Source organism: Carassius auratus, chromosome 2 (assembly GCF_003368295.1).
Source record: "Carassius auratus strain Wakin chromosome 2, ASM336829v1, whole genome shotgun sequence".
Lineage (NCBI taxonomy): Eukaryota > Metazoa > Chordata > Actinopteri > Cypriniformes > Cyprinidae > Carassius > Carassius auratus.
In genome coordinates this window covers 7,176,578-7,197,060 of record NC_039244.1, presented here as the reverse complement: position 1 = coordinate 7,197,060, position 20,483 = coordinate 7,176,578, and the positions used below count along the sequence as shown (strand labels likewise).

At 37.2% G+C, this 20,483-nt stretch overlaps 1 protein-coding gene across 1 annotated transcript in view; it reads right to left on the bottom strand.

Moving 5' to 3' along the window:
* Positions 1 to 271: 271 nt before the first annotated feature.
* The window catches only part of LOC113040353 (alpha-N-acetylgalactosaminide alpha-2,6-sialyltransferase 3-like), a 68,055-nt gene continuing 47,843 nt past the window's right edge, over positions 272 to 20,483 (bottom strand). The window contains exons 4-5 of the mRNA XM_026198712.1: positions 4,956 to 5,063; positions 272 to 872 (exon numbers count right to left, since the gene is read on the bottom strand). Coding sequence (XP_026054497.1) covers positions 683 to 872; positions 4,956 to 5,063 — 298 coding nt within the window. The 3' untranslated portion in view covers positions 272 to 682. The remainder of the gene's footprint in view (positions 873 to 4,955; positions 5,064 to 20,483) is intronic.

The window sequence follows — 20,483 nt, the reverse complement described above, 5'->3', positions numbered from 1 at the left end:
TGTGGAATGACTTGAAGACTACAGTCACAAACGGTCACCATCAAATCTAACTGAACTTAAACAGTTTTGCAAAGAAGAGTGGGCAAATATTGCAAAGTCTAGCAAAGTTTGTAGAGATATTTCCCAACAGACTAAAGGCTGTAATTAAAACAAAAGGTGGTTCAACAAAATACTGACACAATGGGGTGATCCTTTTTACAGCTTCAGTGATTCTGTTTTTATTTTATTTTTTTTAATTTTATTTTATTTTTTCTGACATGTTGGTGTTGTCTTTCACTTGGATTCTTTTCTATACCTACTGTAAAAGTTTATGAATAATTAAATTGAGCCCATTTGAGGTGATGAAAGCTAAAGCAAGGATGTGGCATTCTTTGTAGATTTTTTCTGAAATACGTGTGCTCTGAAAAAAACTTCACTACTTGATTGTAAATGAGTATAAAATGAGAACATGTAAAATACACTATTTGATCACATCAGGATCTACACAAGGTTCATTAGAATCCTCTCCTCATAGTCACGATGGGACTTACTTCACTCAGACAACTGCTATTAGAAACTGCAATTGGAATGATTAGTTTAGCCATTGCGTGGCACATTTTGTGAGCATTACTTTACGATGCAGGAGGAACGAGCCAACAGAGCTGTAGTATCAGGGGATATTCTGAAAGAAAGGAAGTCTTGGTCATAACAGCTGCCACTCCGGACTGAAAAACTTGATGGGGTTTGTCTTAGCCCACTTTGCAAAAACAGCCTTCTCTGTGATGAACCGATGTCCACCATAAGGGGCGCTCTCGTGCAAGAGGTATTCGGGACATTCATCACGACTTCCTGCTTCATAGTAATGGTATGGTACCTTCCTGTAGCCTTCCGATCTAAAATTAGAAAATAAATAAATGTTACTTTAGTATTCCATCACAATAAAGCATACTATTAAGTGTAGTTCTCAGGATATTTAAATGCATTAACAATCTATTTTATTTCTGCATTACGTATTTCTGAGTGAAACCTAAAGAAAAGAAATAAAGAAAAAAAAAACATAGGAAAGTAAAAAAAAAGCAAGGATGTTTTTCTCTGTAATGCACTGATGAAATGTGCACAATAAAGACCTGGAAGCATGTAGCAGTTTTGATGTAGTTGAAGCTTTTACCCATTGCTACTTTTTATTCAAAGACTGAGTGCTCTGAGCCTGTAAGGAGAATTTCTGTGGAGAAATGATAATTCAGGAGGCCTTCTCTCCTCCCTTACAAATAGATTCAATTTTTCAATCCCAGTAGCACCTGTTGAATTTTAATTACCAAAAATCCAGTTAGGTCAATTGCAAAACTTCCCAGAATAACTGCCTTTCATCAAAATGGCTATGTTCTAGCCACTGTTTTAGCATTTTTCAGTTTTTACCAGCTGCTGTGAAATGAAAATTGCTCATTGTTTTTAAAGTGAAAGTGAAATGAATAAATGGCTGGCAAAACAGAATATAATAGCTGCTTTATTAACACGCTAATCACATCATTCCATGCTATGCTTATGTCTATCTGCAGCAGAGGGGAGATGAGGTAGTTATGGACACTATCATTAAAATGGAAATATAGTGTGAGATTCTGGGTAAAGGGTTTTAAATGCTGCCAGTGAACAACAGAATCACAGAGACAGACTATTTTGGCAATTTAGAAACAATTTATTGCAGTAAGGATGATAGAGCCCCAAAAACTTTTTAACCTGATAACTGTCACTCACGTTTTTGAAAATAGACATAAATGTGCATGATACAAACCTAAATTTTGATAATTCATGACTGAAAACATTTTGTAACATGATTTTGATGTACCATTTACATGGTAATGCAATGTCTGATTTTAAAATGGGTTTTGAAGGATGAATTTTGAGATTTTATGTTTTCAAGTGATATATAACTTCTGATGATTTCTAAAATGTGATAGAGAAAAAGGCAACGAGGAAGTCTTTTTTTTAAAACAAAGGTCAAAACTCCTTTTGTAATGTAGATTTCCGAGGGTGCACTCTTGTCATAAATTCATCTATTAGTTTTCCTACATAATTTTTAACAAAAAATATTGGTAAAATATATATTTGGAAGTCTTAGACCTTTCCAACGATATATAGTTTGTCAAGATTAGATTAGATTTGATTGTAATATAGTATAGTCAACGTAGGTGAATTAATGAATTAACGGGGTGACAATTAACAGGTTAAGAAAATTATTTTTAAAGTAAAACAAGAAGTGACCTGCCTGGAACTACTTTACCCATACAAAAATAAATGCACACTATAGAATGTTCCTGTTTTCTTTATTCCTGCTTCTTATTTGTTGCCATGGACATTATGTTATTCACCTGTTTATAGGTTATTCTATTTATTATGAATATACTCTTGTTTTTTGTTTTACTTCTTGTTATAATCCGTATCTCTCCATATCATATGCACAATTTAAAATCTGAATTCCAAAAAAGTTGGGACAATGTACAAATTGTGAGTAAAAAAGGAATGGGATAATTTACAAAATCTCATAAACTTATATTTTATTCACAATACAACATAGATAACATATCAAATGTTTTAAGTGAGACATTTTGAAATGTCATGCCAAATATTATCTCATTTTGGATTTCATGAGAGCTACACACATCCCAAAAAAGTTGGGACAGGTAGCAATAAGAGGCAGGAAAAGTTAAATGTACATATAAAGAACAGTTGAAGGACCAATTTGCAACTTATTAGGTCAATTGGAAACATGATTGGGTATAAGAAGAGCCTCTCAGAGTGGCAGTGTCTCTCAGAAGTCAAGATGGGCAGAGGATCACCAATTCCCCAATACTGTGGCGAAAAATAGTGGAGCAATATCAGAAAGGAGTTTCTCAGAGAAAAATTGCAAAGGGTTTGAAGTTATCATCATCTACAGTGCATAATATCATCAAGTTTCAGAGAATCTGGAACAATCTCTGTGCATAAGGGTCAAGGACGAAAAAAACATACTGGATGCCTGTGATCTTCGGGCCCTTAGACGGCATTGCATCATAAACAGGAATGCTACTGTAATACAAATCAAAATATGGGCTCAGGAATACTTCCAGAAAACATTGTCGGTGAATACAATCCACCGTGCCATTCGCCGTTGCCAGTTAAAACTCTCTAAGTCAAAAAAGAAGCCATATCTAAACATGATCCAGAAGCGCAGGCATGCGTTGCATGAGTGCGTGTAGCACGGGCAGCTTACACATCTGGAAAGGCACCATTAATGCTGAAAGGTATTATCCAAGTTCTAGAACAACATATGCTCCCATCCAGACGTCGTCTCTTTCAGGGAAGACCCTGCATTTTCCAACATGACAATGCCAGACCACATACTGCATCAATTACAACATCATGGCTGCGTAGAAGAAGGATCCGGGCACTGAAATGGCCAGCCTGCAGTCCAGATCTTTCACCCATAGAAAACATTTGGCAAATCATAAAGAGGAAGATGCGACAACGAAGACCTAAGACAGTTGAGCAACTAGAAGCCTGTATTAGACAAGAATGGGACAATATTCCTATTCCTAAACTTGAGCTACTTATCTCCTTAGTCCCTAGACATTATAAAAACAAGAGGGGATGCCACACATTGGTAAACATGGCCTTGTCTCAAATTTTTTGATGTGTTGATGCCATGAAATTTAAAATCAACTTATTTTCCCCATAAAATTATATTTAAAAAAAATCAGTTTAAACATATGATATGTGATCTATGTTGTATTTTGAATAAAATATTGAAATTTGAAACTTCCACATCATTGCATTCTGTTTTTATTCACAATTTGTACAGTGTCCCAACTTTTTTGGAATCTGGTTTGTACTATATAGTATGTGATTTTGGATGCAGCCAAAACTACTTCTTTCGTCTCGTTTCATAGGCTGTGCCTTCCAAAGGTCACATTTGTTAGCTGCATGATTCATCCAAGATGTCTCATTTCAGAAAGTCAATCAATGCAAAGTGAACTGTTATTTCTTGTGAGTTATACATTTTTGTAATTCCTTTCTTTCCTTGAAATGTACTAGTTTCTAAAATGAGGCAGCTACTGAGTATATCTTCAAATTAATGAACTGAATATGAAAGGATTGATAAATGGAACTGAATGTAGTGCCAGTGGTGTAGTCCAGACCAGTTAATTCGAGTCCGAGTCAAGATTGAGTTCAGAGATGTTTGATTTCCGAGTCAAGACCGAGTTCAGAAAGGGTTAGGTCCGAGTCAAGACCGAGACCAGAGAGATTGGGTCTGAGACAAGACCTAAAGAAATCTTCAAGAGTATGTAAAATGTTTGGTGGAAACAATAAAATTGGCACTATACTCAAACAGTACATCAAATATAACATGGTATGTACACTGTATTTTATTTATTTGACATAGGTTTAAAAAATATTATCAGTAAAAGGGTGAAAGGGCCACATATCACAGAATGTTTCTTTTTTAGAATCTTACTGCATATGAACTCTTTGTGGCTCTTATATGAAAACTGAATAATAGATGATGTAACAGACGTTTTAAAAAGTTAATGTGTTAAGTTCATGAGACATCCTGACCCGAATCCTGCTGCCTCTACACTAACGTTACACTAACACCTCATGTCACAAGAAAATCACTGTTTAGCGCTACTCTTAGTAATCATGCAGCAAATCATACTGCAGTTGTGTTATTTTACATAGGTGCAAATATTTTCTGAGGGGTTCAAAGTATAATAAAACATATTGCAACATTGCATTATCTAAAATGGTAACTAGTGGAGAATTCTGAAGCACAGATATTTGTTTGCATGTCTGTATAATGGAAGGGTGGACACTTCCCCCAATGTTTAAATGAAACCCAGAGCACTGCGCTTGTATCAGCTCTGATGTCCTATTTCACTTTGAAATCAGGTGAAGCTTCTTTAAAGCCCATTGTCAAGTGATAGATTGCATGTCAGTCTTACTTGCAGTATGTGTCATTGATCATGACGTAGACACGGATCTCCTTGCACATGTCCATGGCCAGAATGAGTGTGAACCAACCGGTGCTGAGATATGACCCAGACTGAATCCTGCCAACATAAAGTCATCACTTAATTTCAACATGCATTTGAGTGATCTATATTCAAGTAATCTACAATATAGCTCCCAAAAATGCTGTGATAGCTCTTTCAAAACAAAAATGAAGCACCTGTGTGTAGAACATAAACCGAGTGAACCTTATAGGTGAAAGAGTGACCAGGACCATCAACATAGAAGCTGCTGTATACAGAAGAGAAGCATCTCCCTTAACAGGTAAGAAATAATTAGTTTGTTTGAGATTTAATCTGAAATATGTTAAAGTAAATAAAGTTCCATCACACTTTAAGTGCACATGTGCTCCCTTGACTTGTACAAAAGCATCTCCACAGACTCGGTACCTCCATCACACAGTCCTGACACTTATATTCCCAGCAAGTTGAGCCCGTGAAACTTTCCCCACACAAGGCTCAGGAAAGTGGTCAGTCATCAAGACATATTAGAGCACATGGCCATTTAGAGAAGCTATTGGCACCTGTGGGAAGATCCATTTCCCAGGCACTTTGTAAAGAACACCGGTTTCATCAGAAAGAGCAGACCTGGTTTCAAAGTACAAGCATTAATTCCCAGCTATCAAACCTCCTCTGCTCTGTGAAGTTTTAAATTGACATTTATACAGTTTCAGAGACATTGTTCAGCTGAAGACAACACCCCTTAATGACGGCTTCTGGTGAATGGAAAACCTAAAGGGATAGTTGAGACAAAAATTTAAATTCAGGAATTACATGCTCCAAACCCATTTATTGTGTTTTTGTTCTGTGGAAAACAAATTTTAACATTTCAGAGAATGTTCATGCAGCTCTCAAAAACCTTCAGAAAAAGGAAACATCACAAAAATACCCCAACTTAAAGGAATACTTTATCCAAAAATGAAAATTCGCTGGTTATTAACTTACTCTTAGGCGATCCGTTTATATAGGCAACTTTCTTGGTTTCAGTAGAAAGTAAGAAGATTTTTTTAGCTGAAACCATGGTCCTCGAGGAAGCATAAAATGCCAGTCAGCGGCTACTGACATTTGAGAGTCAAAAAAGGATATACAGCAAGACATAATTAATACTCAAAGCTCTTAATATATTTTGAGGTCTCATTAAGCAATACCATTGGGATATGCAAGAAATACCAGCATATATGATCCTATGATGCAGGTTTTTGCCAACTCATTCAGCGTTCCATTTCCTCCAACCATCACTTAACTGAGGAAACTTTTCTGACTCGGACTGAAGACTGATGAGCTGCAGATATGAGCATGCATGAACTGAGCACTTGAATGAAGGGTACATGTAACATTTTCTCACACTAGGTACGGTTGCCTTGAACCAAGTCCGAGCGTGATTAAACCCCCTCCCCATTCTCCTGCTGGCCTGCACTCACACTTGCATTGAACTTCCCGGGCTGGAGTAAGCTTACGTCATGTATGAGATAATGGAGGAAACCACTAGCTAATATTCTGCAGAATAATTAATACAAATTTATTTGTAATTTATGCCTCACATTGATTTTTACTTTTATGTATCAGAAAATTATTAAGGAGACAGCTGAATTTGCAGCTTTACGAGAGCTTTTTTTTTTTTTGCAAACTACATTTCCTGTCCATCAATAAGGTAAGTACCAGGGGTCTCATTTATAAAAATTGCGTACACACACAATAGGCATAGAAATCGTGTACACAATTTTGTACACACATATCGGGATTGATAAAATATAAACTAGCCGTAAATATGTACGCACCTTACAGACATTATAGACCATGCATACACACTCTTTTTCCTGGCCTGAGAAAAGTAATGAAGTAAGGAATTAATTTAAAATCTGTAATTTTAATGTAATACACATTTACATTAAATATTCCACTCTCATTAATGGAGATAAGCACTGAAAAAAAAAAGTCATTACGCATAAATTAAATAGAAAATTATTCGAATTTAGACATATTAAGTGGACGTGCTTGATCACTTTTCCTGTTGCATTCTGTTTTAATGACAGCAAGGAGTGCTATGCACAATAATTCATCTTTAAACTGAAATGCAGATCTCATGCTATGCAAAATATTTTAGTAAGAACAATGATCAATGATGTGCACTTAATTCTATATTATGGGGGACACTGCTGGATTCAGTGGTCGAATGGTCCATTGTCCGGTTTAAATAGGTCCAATGATGATAGCTTACTAATAGCTAACCACAGCTGCACGGAGGTGATGATGTCACGTGAAGTCATCTCTACAACATTATGCAAAATGCTACTGTATTTGAAGTATACAACTTGAAGAAAATGGTATTTACATGCTTTCTTTTTAAAATAGGCTACTTTGTCCGTGACATGCTGAGTCAGACAATTCTATTTACACTGCAATAATAGGCTAAAAATAACTAAAAGATGTTCACCTTATCAGCAAAACGGCATAAATTAAATTTGATTTGAGTGGTTTAAAACAATTGAAATACTATTTGGCCAGTGGAAAGGAATGAGACCTACTATGTTCTAAAATATTTATCTGAGAACGATTTTAAACACTTTTGTTTTTAGGGATTCTTATTTATATATATTTATGCTAAAACATAACAAGGATACTAGATAATTTTTAGCTAGAAAAATTGTGTATGGCACAAATAGCATTTATAGTCCATATCTCATATTTCCTTAATGTCTTGTACCTTTAACAGTGTTAAATATGGTGTCACGTTGATGGGAATATGCATAGTAATTATATGCAGATGAGATTATGCATAGTAAAACTAGGCGTTGTAAGCTCCATATATGGTTGATTTTGAGGAGGAGTTGGGGTGGAGAAGCACATACACACAATCTTACTCTGACTGGATTTTAGGGATTTTTGCGCAGTTTCTGATGTACGCATGGTTTTATAAATCTTAAAACATTTGTGAGTATGCAAAATCTGGCTTTTGAGCATACATATACTTTTAAGATTAAATCTACAGAGAGTTTTATAAATGAGACCCCAGAGCTGTTATAAACCTAAGTATATTTAATAAAATTAATTGAAAAGTGTAGTGTAGTAGTAGTAATAGAATATGTTCCCTTTCAGTCGGTCATGTTCGACATTAAGTCAGAAAGAGACTGACGAATGGGGTCTTGCCCAAGAACCCAATCACCTTCGCTGTGTGGGTGTATAACTCACATTCAAGCTTTCACTTTGGAGTCAAGCACATCTAATCTGCTATTAAGTATTAAGTATTTTCAAAGCGAGTCAGCTTGTGTTGGTGAGATGGCGCGGTTCAGCAGTTCGTCAAAGAGCTTTTTCTAAAAGAGTATACAGGTTGAGTTTGTGTCTTTTTAAAGATGTCAATCCGCCCGTGTTTCTGGGTGCGGTCGATATATGGCTCAACGTGATGGCTATGATCACTGTGTCATGTGTCTGGGCTTTCAGCAAACTGAGACTGCTTTTGTGGATGACTCATGTTCTCATTGCCGGAACATGATCATCTCCTAATGTGGCCTCCTCGGGCCACACCCCCTTCACAAACACAGCAGCTGGTTGAGTTTCCAGATGAGCTTGCTGGACCCTCTCAGCAGGATCCTAGCATCTCATTCAGGGCTCAGGACGAGGACTGGATGTCAATTGTTGCATCACAAGGTGGGCTTGAGTCATTGAGTCACCTCCAGTGGAGCACTCCGTTGCGAAGCAATTGTGTCCTCAGAGCATCTCCGCCTGGCTTGGTGGTCCTAAGCTCCCATCCAAGGCCTGTAAGTTCTCATCCATGCTTGTGGCTAAGGCTTACAGAGCTGCGGGTCAGGCTGCTTCCGCTCTGCATGCCATGGCCACCCTTCAGGCCTATTAGGCCAAGGTGCTCAAGGAGCTGCACAAGGGCAGTGCTGACTCAGAGGTCTTGCAGGAGGTGTGCACTGCTACCGACCTTGCCCTATGGGCGGTGAAGGTCACTGCATGCTCCCTGGGTCAGGTGATGTCCACTTTGGTGGTCCTGGAGCACCACCTATGGCTGAACCTGGCAGACATGAGAGAGTCTGATCAGAATGAGCTCCTCATCTCCCCGGTATTCCAGGCTGGCCTCTTCAGCGACGCAGTGGATAGTTTTTCCCATCATTTCTCTGGCGCCCAGAAGCAATCTGAGGCTATTAAGCACATTCTGCTCCCATGGCTCATGAAAAATCTCAAAGTGCTACAGTAAGACATAATAAAACAAGGTAATTTAAACTAAACATTGATTTTAACAGGAAAAAGAAAAATACTTTTAAAAAAGGTACTTTTTAAGAACATTAAAAATATCAGTCCTTTGTGGGGCCCTCAGATGTTCAGGGAGGACATTCAACCGTATAGGAGCGACGGCACAGAAAGCTCTGTCACCAATGGTGCGAGTCTTAGTCCTCGGGGGAAGGAGCCGATAAGTGTTTGTGGAGCGAAGGGAACATGCTGGGATCTGTGGTGTAAGTAGTTCTTGAAGGTAACTGGGGGCATTTCCATGGATATCAAGGTCTGGAGTCTGGAGGAAGACTGGAAAGTCTCAGTTACTTCTTGAGTAAATATATCTTCATCTAGATTTTAATCTATTTTAACCTGAAAATGAGTGATAGTCACTGTTGGGAACGTTACTTAAAAAAAGTAATTAGTTATAGTTACTCACTAGGCTACTTGTTCCAAAAAGTAACTGAGTTAGTAACTGAATTAGTCTATAAAAAAACTCGTTACCAGGGAAGTAACTATTTGCGTTACTGTAAAAAAAAAAAAAAAAAAAAAAAAAAAAAAAAAAAAAGTTGCTATACGTCAAATAATTGTATTTATTTATTTTTTAGCAGTTTTCACAAGTCAGTTGAAATGAATAGAACAGACAGGTGTTCGTACATAACTTTCAACATTTATTGCACGTCAAAAGACAGCAAGAGTTTTATCCTGCACTTCAAGTATTATCTTTGTAAGAAGTGTTTTGGGCCACTAGCTTTGTAGACGCGTGTCACACATTACATGTACACATTACATGCACGTTCTTGCCTTTGACCACAATGAATTTGAAGTAGCGCTTATATCTCCACCTTGAAAATTTCAACTTTTCATCGGATTGCTCCTGACTCACCATTTCTGCTGCTGCTGCTGCGAATCTCTGTGTAGCTGTTGCGTGTGTGTGTGTGTTTGCTGTTTGCTGTTGACGGCTGTACTGCGTTTGAGCTCCGTCACTATATTCTTTTCATTGACTATTTTTAACTTAAAAATCTATTTTATACATCATTGTTTCCGTTTATATAACGCGTGAATATATCCTCTATTGTATTCTACAACAAAAACAATCAGAGCGCCTCGCTATCACTAGTTTTATTTTGATCTCCCGGCAAGCGTGGTTGCTGCTAACTGCGCTTACATTGCTAATACTCTATTCTCACACATTACCACTGCTGTACTCACTGTTACTTGCTTTAATGGCGGATGAATGTCTCCACTCTGTGCAGCTCGAGCTCGAGGCCGTGGGGAAGCAGATTCGCGACCTGGAACATAGGCAGGCCCAGCTGAAAGAGCGGAGAGCCGCGCTGGAATCATCCCGGGCTGACGCTCATAAGTCCGGGGTAAGTATACAGCGTGCTGTTAACAGTCCCACCACGTCTACTCCGTGTGTTTCTCTGCGCAGGCACGGTGCACCCAGGACGCGATCTTCCCAGATGTCCTTCACTGCGACGCCGGGACACCACGGACCCTGGGTGCATCCACAGCGGAGGACGCGAGCTGGGTCCCGGGCGACTACTTCTCCCCCTCCTGCCTTCGAGCTCTCCATCCAGAACCGCTTCGCTCCCCTCCGCGAGACAGGACGCGACGCTGTGATCATCGGAGACTCCATCGTCCGACACGTAAGTGCTACGTTAGCCGAAGGTAAAGTGCACACTCATTGTTTGCCTGGTGCTCGTGTTCTCGATGTTTCTGCGCAGATACCCGCGATCCTGAAGGACGGCGAGAGCCCCAGAGCGGTCGTGCTTCACGCCGGGGTTAACGACACCACGCTGCGGCAGACGGAGACGCTGAAGAGGGACTTCAGGAGCCTGATCGAGACGGTTCGCAGCACGACGCCCGCGGCGACGATCGTCGTGTCAGGACCACTGCCCACGTATCGACGAGGACACGAAAGGTTCAGTAGACTTTTTGCTTTAAATGAATGGTTGTTGTCATGGTGTAAAGAACAGAAACTGCTATTTGTTAATAACTGGAATCTTTTCTGGGAGCGTCCTAGACTGTTTCGCGCTGATGGATTACACCCCAGCAGAATTGGAGCGGAGCTTCTCTCTGACAACATCTCCAGGACACTTCGCTCCATGTGACTAGTAAGACAATTCTCAAATAACCATTATGATGAGTTTTGTTCTAACCGCTTAAATGCTAAAGGTACTTGCGCTGTAAAACCTATTAAGACTGTGTCTGTTCCCCGAATAGTGAGGTCAAAATATAAATATAATGTAGGATCTAGAAAAAATCTTATCGTAATTAAACCAGAAAAATGTAAAGTAAATGAACAAAAACAATTTTTAAAGTTTGGGCTCATAAATATTAGATCACTCGCACCAAAAGCAGTTATTGTAAATGAAATAATCACAGATAATAGTTTTGATTTACTCTGCTTGACTGAAACCTGGCTAAAACCAAATGATTATTTTGGTCTAAATGAGTCTACTCCACCAAACTACTGTTATAAGCATGAGCCCCGTCAGACTGGTCGTGGCGGGGGTGTTGCAACAATATATAGTGATATTCTCAATGTTACCCAGAAAACAGGATACAGGTTTAACTCTTTTGAAATACTTCTGCTAAATGTTACTCTGTCAGACATGCAAAAGAAATCTAATGTATCTCTTGCTCTGGCTACTGTGTACAGACCACCAGGGCCGTATACAGAATTCCTGAAAGAATTTGCAGATTTCCTCTCAGACCTTCTAGTTACAGTTGATAAGGCGCTAATCATGGGAGATTTTAATATTCACGTTGATAATGCAAATGATACATTAGGACTTGCGTTTACTGACCTAATAAACTCCTTTGGAGTCAAGCAAAATGTCACCGGGCCCACTCATCGTTTTAATCATACACTAGATTTAATTATATCGCATGGAATCGATCTTACTGCTATACATATTGTACCTCAAAGTGATGATATTACAGACCATTTCCTTGTATCGTGCATGCTGCGTATAACTGATATTAACTATATGTCGCAGCGTTACCGTCTGGGCAGAACTATTGTTCCAGCCACCAAAGAAAGATTCGCAAATAACCTGCCTGATCTATCTCAACTGCTAATTGTACCCAAAAATACACACGAATTAGACGAAATTACTGACAACATGGGCACTATTTTCTCTAATACATTAGTAGCTGTTGCCCCAATCAAATTGAAAAAAGTTAGAGAAAAACGTACTGTACCATGGTATAACAGTAACACTCACTCTCTCAAGAAATTAACTCGTAGTCTTGAACGCAAATGGAGAAAAACTAACTTAGAAGTTTTTAGAATTGCATGGAAAAACAGTATGTCCAGCTATAGACAGGCTCTAAAAACTGCTAGGGCAGAGCATATACACAAACTCATTGAAAATAACCAAAACAATCCTAGGTTTTTATTTAGCACAGTGGCTAAGTTAACAAATTACCAGATGCCACCTGATTCAAATATTCCACCAACGTTAAATAGTAATGACTTTATGAATTTCTTCACTGATAAAATAGATAACATTAGAAATACAATAGCGAATGTAGATTCTACAGCGTCTAACACTTCAGTTTCATCCATCGCACCCAAAGATAAACTGCAGTGCTTTACAACCATAGGACAGGAAGAGCTAAATAAACTTATCACTGTATCTAAACCAACAACATGTTTATTAGATCCTGTACCCTCAAAATTACTGAAAGAGCTGTTACCTGTAGCAGAAGAAACGCTTCTCAATATCATAAACTCGTCGTTAACTTTAGGACACGTCCCAAAACCATTCAAGCTGGTGGTTATCAAGCCTCTTATTAAGAAACCAAAACTAGATCCTAGTGTACTGGCAAATTATAGGCCTATTTCAAATCTTCCATTTATGTCTAAAATTTTAGAGAAAGTTGTGTCTGCTCAATTGAGCACCTTCCTGCATAAAAATGATATGTATGAAGAATTTCAGTCAGGTTTTAGGCCCCACCATAGCACAGAAACTGCACTTGTTAAAATTACAAATGACCTGCTCCTTGCATCAGACCAAGGCTGCATCTCATTTCTAGTCTTACTTGATCTTAGTGCTGCGTTCGACACCATAGATCATGCATACTCATAGATCGATTACAAAACTATACAGGTATTCAAGGGCAGGCTCTAAGATGGTTTAGATCCTACCTGTCCGATCGCTACCATTAAATGGGGAGTCATCTCATTTATCATCAGTAAAATATGGAGTGCCACAAGGATCCGTCCTAGGTCCCCTTCTATTTTCAATATATATGTTGCCCCTTGGTAATATTATTAGAAAATACGGAATTAGCTTCCACTGTTATGCTGATGATACTCAGGTATATATCTCAACGAGACCAGATGAAACTTCCCAATTATCTAAGCTAACAGAGTGTGTTAAAAATGTAAAAGATTGGATGACACACAATTTTCTCCAATTAAATTCGGATAAGACAGAGATACTAATTATTGGACCAAAAAACACTACACAGAATCTTGTAGATTACAATCTGCAACTAGACGGATGTACTGTTACTTCCTCTACAGTCAGAAATCTGGGTGTTATATTAGACAGCAATTTGTCTTTTGAAAATCATATTTCCAATGTTACAAAAACTGCATTCTTCCATCTTAGAAACATTGCCAAGCTACGAAACATGTTATCTGTTTCTGATGCAGAAAAGCTAGTTCATGCATTCATGACCTCTAGACTGGACTATTGTAATGCACTTCTAGGTGGTTGTCCTGCTTCTTCAATAAACAACAGCTAAATGCAGCAGCTAGAGTCCTTATGAGGTCAAGAAAATATGATCATATTACCCCAATTTTACAGTCTCTGCACTGGCTACCTATTAAGTTCCGTATCAGTTACAAATTATCATTACTTACCTATAAGGCCCTAAATGGTTTAGCTCCAGCGTACCTAACTAGCCTTCTACCACGTTACAACCCATCACGCACCCTAAGGTCACAAAACGCTGGACTTTTGGTCGTTCCTAGGATAGCAAAGTCCACTAAAGGAGGTAGAGCTTTCTCACATTTGGCTCCCAAACTCTGGAATAGCCTTCCTGATAATGTTCGGGGTTCAGACACACTCTCTCTGTTTAAATCTAGATTAAAAACACATCTCTTTCGCCAAGCATTCAAATAATGTATCTTTTTAATTGTGAGTGTAGTTGCATCTGTTCAAAGTTGCATTTTTATTCATTAGCTTGGGTTAAACTAATTTTACTTTGTTGGATCAGCAGCTATGCTAATGATGTCTGTATTTTGTTTCTATGTTTCGCCATGGGATTTACATCCCGTGGTAACTAGGATTTAAACAAGCTCCAGTCTGGATCCAGAACACCTGAGAAGAGATGATGCTGACCCTCAGAAGACCTCAGATGATGCTAACCTTGAATCAACAAACAGAACTAACAATTATTGCTAAATGTGTGACTGAATCATATAATAACTTAATTAATAATATTGATAGTTCATCGTCTAGCTGACTACGTCTTGTATTATTATTATTATTTTTTCTAAAATCCTGTCAAATGTGCACAAACTACTAGCTACTACTAAATATTGTAGAAACATAATTTTCTGTAAAGTTGCTTTGTAACGATTTATTTTGTAAAAAGCGCTATACAAATAAACTTGAATTGAATTGAATTGAATTGAATTGTGTGTGTGTGTGTGTGTGTGCGTGTGTGTGTTTGGCGCCGCTGGCGCTGGCGCGTGTGCCGGCATGTGTGTAAAAACACTGGCTCTGACTGGCTACCATGAAACACATGACTCTGCCTTAGCCAATCATAATCGCTTATCTCGTTTTTAACCCACCTCCACACTCACTGTGTGAGCCAGGGGTGCGTTCAGATTGCATAGGTTATTAAATCAATGCATAGTAACGCACCACATTTAACTTTCAGTAATGGTAACGGCGGGAAAAGTAATTAGTTAGATTATCCTGTTACTGAAAAAATAACGTTGTTACCTAACGCCGTTCTTTTAAACGCCGTTATTCCAAACACTGGTGATAGTTCACCTAAAAATTTACATTTTGTCATCGTTTTCAACATTTTTACTTTCAAACAGGCGTGGCTCATCTATATGGGCATTTGGGGTGGAGCCCCACCAAAATATTTATCCAAAACATAGACCTCTATATAAACTGAATCAATAATAAATTGCAAATGTGTTCAGCACTCAGCAACAAATATTTTTTTATCAAAAAGTAAACAGTATATATTAAATGATGTTTTATTAACAAGATTCAGGAGGAGCATGTCAGATACTAAGCCTAATCAACACAGGTGGACCATAATCCTATAGAATAAATATAGCTGATTTACCTCTATCCATTGACGTTTTATCAGCATCCATCCTCCACCCCATCAGGTCAGGATACACTATTGCTTTCAAATTATATTATTTTATTTCTTCTGTTAAGCTAAGCTATTTTCAAGAATGTTTTCAACTATTTGTGTCCATACAATACAAATTCAATGAAATTCCATGAGAAACAACTCTGGATCACACTTGCTTTTACTGTATGAATATTAGCACTATAGTATTTTTGAAAAATTTGAAAATGTATGCTTTTTTTTTTAAACTATCATTTAAAAAAAAAAGATGTATCCTTTTTTTTAAAGAAATACATCCAAGAATCATGTTTATGTTAATGCACTTACAATGGAAGTTTATGGGACAAGAAACTGGAATAAACTTTTAAATAAACACTATTGGTAATATATAGCCACAAGACTTAGCCAACATTATACTATGCCACTAGATAGAATTGCTTACCAACAAGTACTGCTATTCTTTACCCAATTGATTTATCTAAACAGCTAATTTTTAATGGTGAAATTCAGCTGACTAATACAGCTGAACAGTGCTTCCTTGAGATGTTTTAAACTATTTATTCCCTTTGGAGTGAATTTTTAATTTAGCCAGAGGAGAAGAGTTAGAGTTGCCTAGCGCTCTTTGTCTGTGCCAATTTATCTTTGTGAGAGAACTAAGTACGGCTATTATTACCTGGCACATTAAAGAAGACAGACCGTTCCTCCAAGCTAAGGTTGTGTTTACTTTCATTTAAGCAAGATCTATTAATAACCCTGAGGCTGTCAATGGGTTGCTAGTAAATGATAGGCCTTTAGTAAGTGCACCAGCTCCTGGTCTTAAATGGTTTTACTTGGTCACCACAAGTTCAATTTATCCAGCAGAAGCTCATGCTGCCGTACCTTTTTTCAGTAGGGCTGTCAAGTGAATAAAATTTTTAAGCTAATTACTTGCATGATGTGCCGATTAATTATTGAAATGAATCGCAAATTAATCACATATTAATTTTGGCTTAGAAATTACCCCCCAAAAGATCATTTAAAGTCATTATTGTGGTAGATGAGAAAAGCATTGAATAGATAATACAAAAATAACTTTAGAAAGAAATATGTTGATTGCATAACTAATGATAATATATTTATATATATATATATATATATATATATATATATATATATATATATATATATATAAAGATTGTAAAAAAGATTGAAATCACAGCTACATTTTTTACCAAGATGGGAACGTCTTGGAGGCTGCTTCTGCAACTTGTTATTGATACAAAAAATATATATACTTTTTAAATTAAGTAAGAGTAATGAATTTATAAATCTAGTTTGGATACAGTAAAAAGAGGTATCAGGACAAGATAAAAGCAATAATCAAGCATATTATCAAAACTATGCAGCCATAGTTGGCATTTACAATCATGACAGGAGAGACTTTTTGCCATGGCCGACTGAATACATTGTCAAAGGAAGTATCTCCAGTTGCTTAGCAGGAGTTTCATTTTGTCAGTGTGTGTTTTAAAAGGTAATCTGGCAATGGAATTTGTAGAGTTTATGATTTGCTGAGTGGTTGTTGCGGTTGTCATCCATGATAGAAAGTCGTACACAGCTCTCAGACACACTCTCCGCTTCTCTATCGCTTGTTTGTGTGCTTTAAAGTGAAATCAAGGAAACATGCTGTGATGCAGAGCTACAATTTTGACTGATCAATACTAAAACTTATATCAGGGCAACTAGTCGTGCTCTATAATTCATGCATCCATGTTCTCGCCTACAAAATAGATCAAACAATATGTCAAATAACTGTATTAAATAAATTAATACATGTGTATTTTAAAAGGGATAGTTGAAAATTCTGTAATTTGCTGTAATGTTTGAATTTCTTTCATCTGCTAAACACAAAAAAAGGTATTTTGAAGAATGTTGGTAACCAAAGAGTTACCAGTAGCCACTGACTTCTATTGTATTTTTTCCCCCATACTATGGAAGTCAACTGTTTAAATCTTGACAGATGTCTTGGCCTACTTTGCAGAAACAGCTAAGGTAGCCATAAGGGATGTTTCATGCAAGAGATACATTGATCAAAACCTAATGCTTCATGCAATGGCATGTTCCTAGATGTTTTGAACCCTCAAAAAATTCTCAAAGGAAATCTAGGCAGACATAAGTTTTGTTTGTGCATTCTGTAAACAGTGCTCCATAAAGTTTCAGTATCCAGAACCCTTTATTAGTCATGATAGCTCAGTCTCCCAAATGAGGTGACCTCAAATATTACTATACATTCACAGTCTTGACTGAGTTTCTGTACACGGAAAGAAGAATTCTAAAAAAATTTAATATGATGAGTCAGTGCATGAAATTATTTATCACACTACTCACTTTTTACACATTGGACTGCTTACTGAAAGAAATATTCAATAATCTATGACGTGCTAAAGCTCTGTGCTCTGATCTCTATCATTTCAGAGAAACAGCATTGCATGGTTTTGCCATATTTTATGGTTATAAATAGATTTAATGTCTTTAATGTCAGTTTCAGCTCATCTAAGGATAGTTTGTGAATTTAAAGTAGGGAGAAATATTTCTGGATTAAGCTGATTAATTTCATTAATTTGCACTTATCTTAATTAGCGGTTTAATACGGTAGAATGATTAAAAAGTGATTAAAGATTGTTATTAGAAATTATATCTGTACATGATATCTGTTTAACTGTTTAATAACTTGTATATTTTAATTGGGTGTTTGACTTGTTTAAGGCAACTTCTGGCAAAATAAATACATATTTTAGGTTTTCTTTTGCTATTCCTGTTAATTTTGTTGAATAAACAACAACAAATACACTCAAGTTCATTGCTTTTCACTTGTGAGTTGCTGCTGCATAACAGTTCAAATTGAATGTGTTAAATTTGCTTACATCTTTATGAATGCATATTTCAGCTAATATAACAGGTCACCATTTCTTTTAAGTTTTCCAAAGTATATAAAAAAAGTAAAATGCTGTTTAAAACAGTTTTACATGGAATCTGTCACACTGCAGGCTTCTGTTCTGTATGCGTTCACCGTGAGCTAAATGTCTTCTTCCTATCATTTACACATCAAAACAAAAAAATACCTTTACCGAGACAGCCAGAATTGACAATTTTAGATCTAAAATCAATCTTCAAGGGCTAAATTGACTTTGTTGAACTACAAATCTAATCTGGGTGTAGCTGCAGTTGCTGCAGGACGGAATATGAGCGAGCAGAATAATGAACAATTTCGATATTTGAATTCTGCTCACATCCCATCTGGGTAATGGCTCTTTCAAAGGCTCGAGGATCTGTAATAATAGCATATGAATGATGAGGCCTTTTGCGTGCATTAGGACTTTTATTCCCTCACCCTATTCATACAGTTTTCTGGCAGCGCTTGAATTCATGGACTATAAAGCCATCCATCCCGACACGCGGTTGATTCAACAGAACTTTCCCAAGAATACACAAACGGCGGTGCCTCGGGAAGCACTCTTTGGATAATGGGAGGTCATTTCTTCTATTTTGCTGACATTCAGCCAAAATCTACAAAGAGCTGAAATTACAGGGACTGCTAAAAAGAGGAAATGGTTTTTCTAATATCATAAGCATGTATTAACACATCAGATACTAGGGAGTCAATACAGAATATATGTATTAAAATTATGCAGAGAGACTTTGGGAAGCTGAGCAAAATAACAAATAAATGAAAAAATAAGCACATTTCAGAAATCCTCCTCGAACACTCCAGAATGAAAATAGTACGCTGAAGAACTAATCAAAAGGATTACCTTTGTGCCTCCAGTATGAATGACATGATTAGGGTTAAAATATGTGTCAGTGCTGTATGTTGACATGGTAGGTTTCAGACTTTTGAAGGCATTTTTAAATGAAGGTGCAGGCCAATTCTCACAAAGCTTTCCTATGCATTTTTAACAAATAAATTAATTACAATAAATTAACTACATAGATACAACATCACACTTCAGATGAGTCAAGATGTGCCAGTTATTCTTAATTACTTTTTTTCTTAAAAACCTACCTTTTTTAACTTAAAAATACAATGCTCATGGGGGAAGATGCTAAAAATAAATAAATAAATAAATAATTCATAAAATAATATTAATTAAACATAAATTTTGTATTTTAAGTTATACATAAAAAGTGAGTATATAATCAAGTCACATGGTTTTCTTTACACATGGTTTCAATCCAGCTGTAGAGAAAATCATGATGTAATTGTTCTAATAATAATAACTTCATATTACCTGCGTAGGACATTGGGTTGTTTTAACTCAAGTTTGGGTTGAAAATTGGTCTGGATTATAACCTAGCGGCGCTGGGTTTGGGAACGCATTGTGAAGGAAAGCACACACGTCACGTTAAGATCGTACGTCTCCAGTGCGAGCAGCCGCCATTTTCTCAGCATGAAATTAACGAGAAGGAGTGAAAGACATTATGGTAAGTAAAGATTCAAAATGTAAAGTTATCGTTTATTGTTTACCCCGTTTTATGAAAGGCGGAAACAAAAGAGCTTAACATTATATATAAAAATATGAGGACACGGCTTTCACCTCAGAAACGGAGGTCTTAATGGCCTCATTTAAAGGGGGGGTGAAATGCTCGTTTTCACTCAATATCCTGTTAATCTTGAATACCTATAGAGTAGTACTGCATCCTTCATAACTCCAAAAAGTCTTTAGTTTTATTATATTCATAAGAGAAAGATAGTTTGTACCGATTTTTCCCGGAAAAACACGAGCCGCTGGAGGCGTGACGTGTGGGCGGAGCTAAAGAATCACGAGCGCCAGTAGGCTTTTGCGTTGAGAGCGTTTGGAAGCTGTGACATTACCGTGAGGAAAAAAACATCCAAAACAAACCATGGCTAACAGTCAGATTCAGCCTATATTT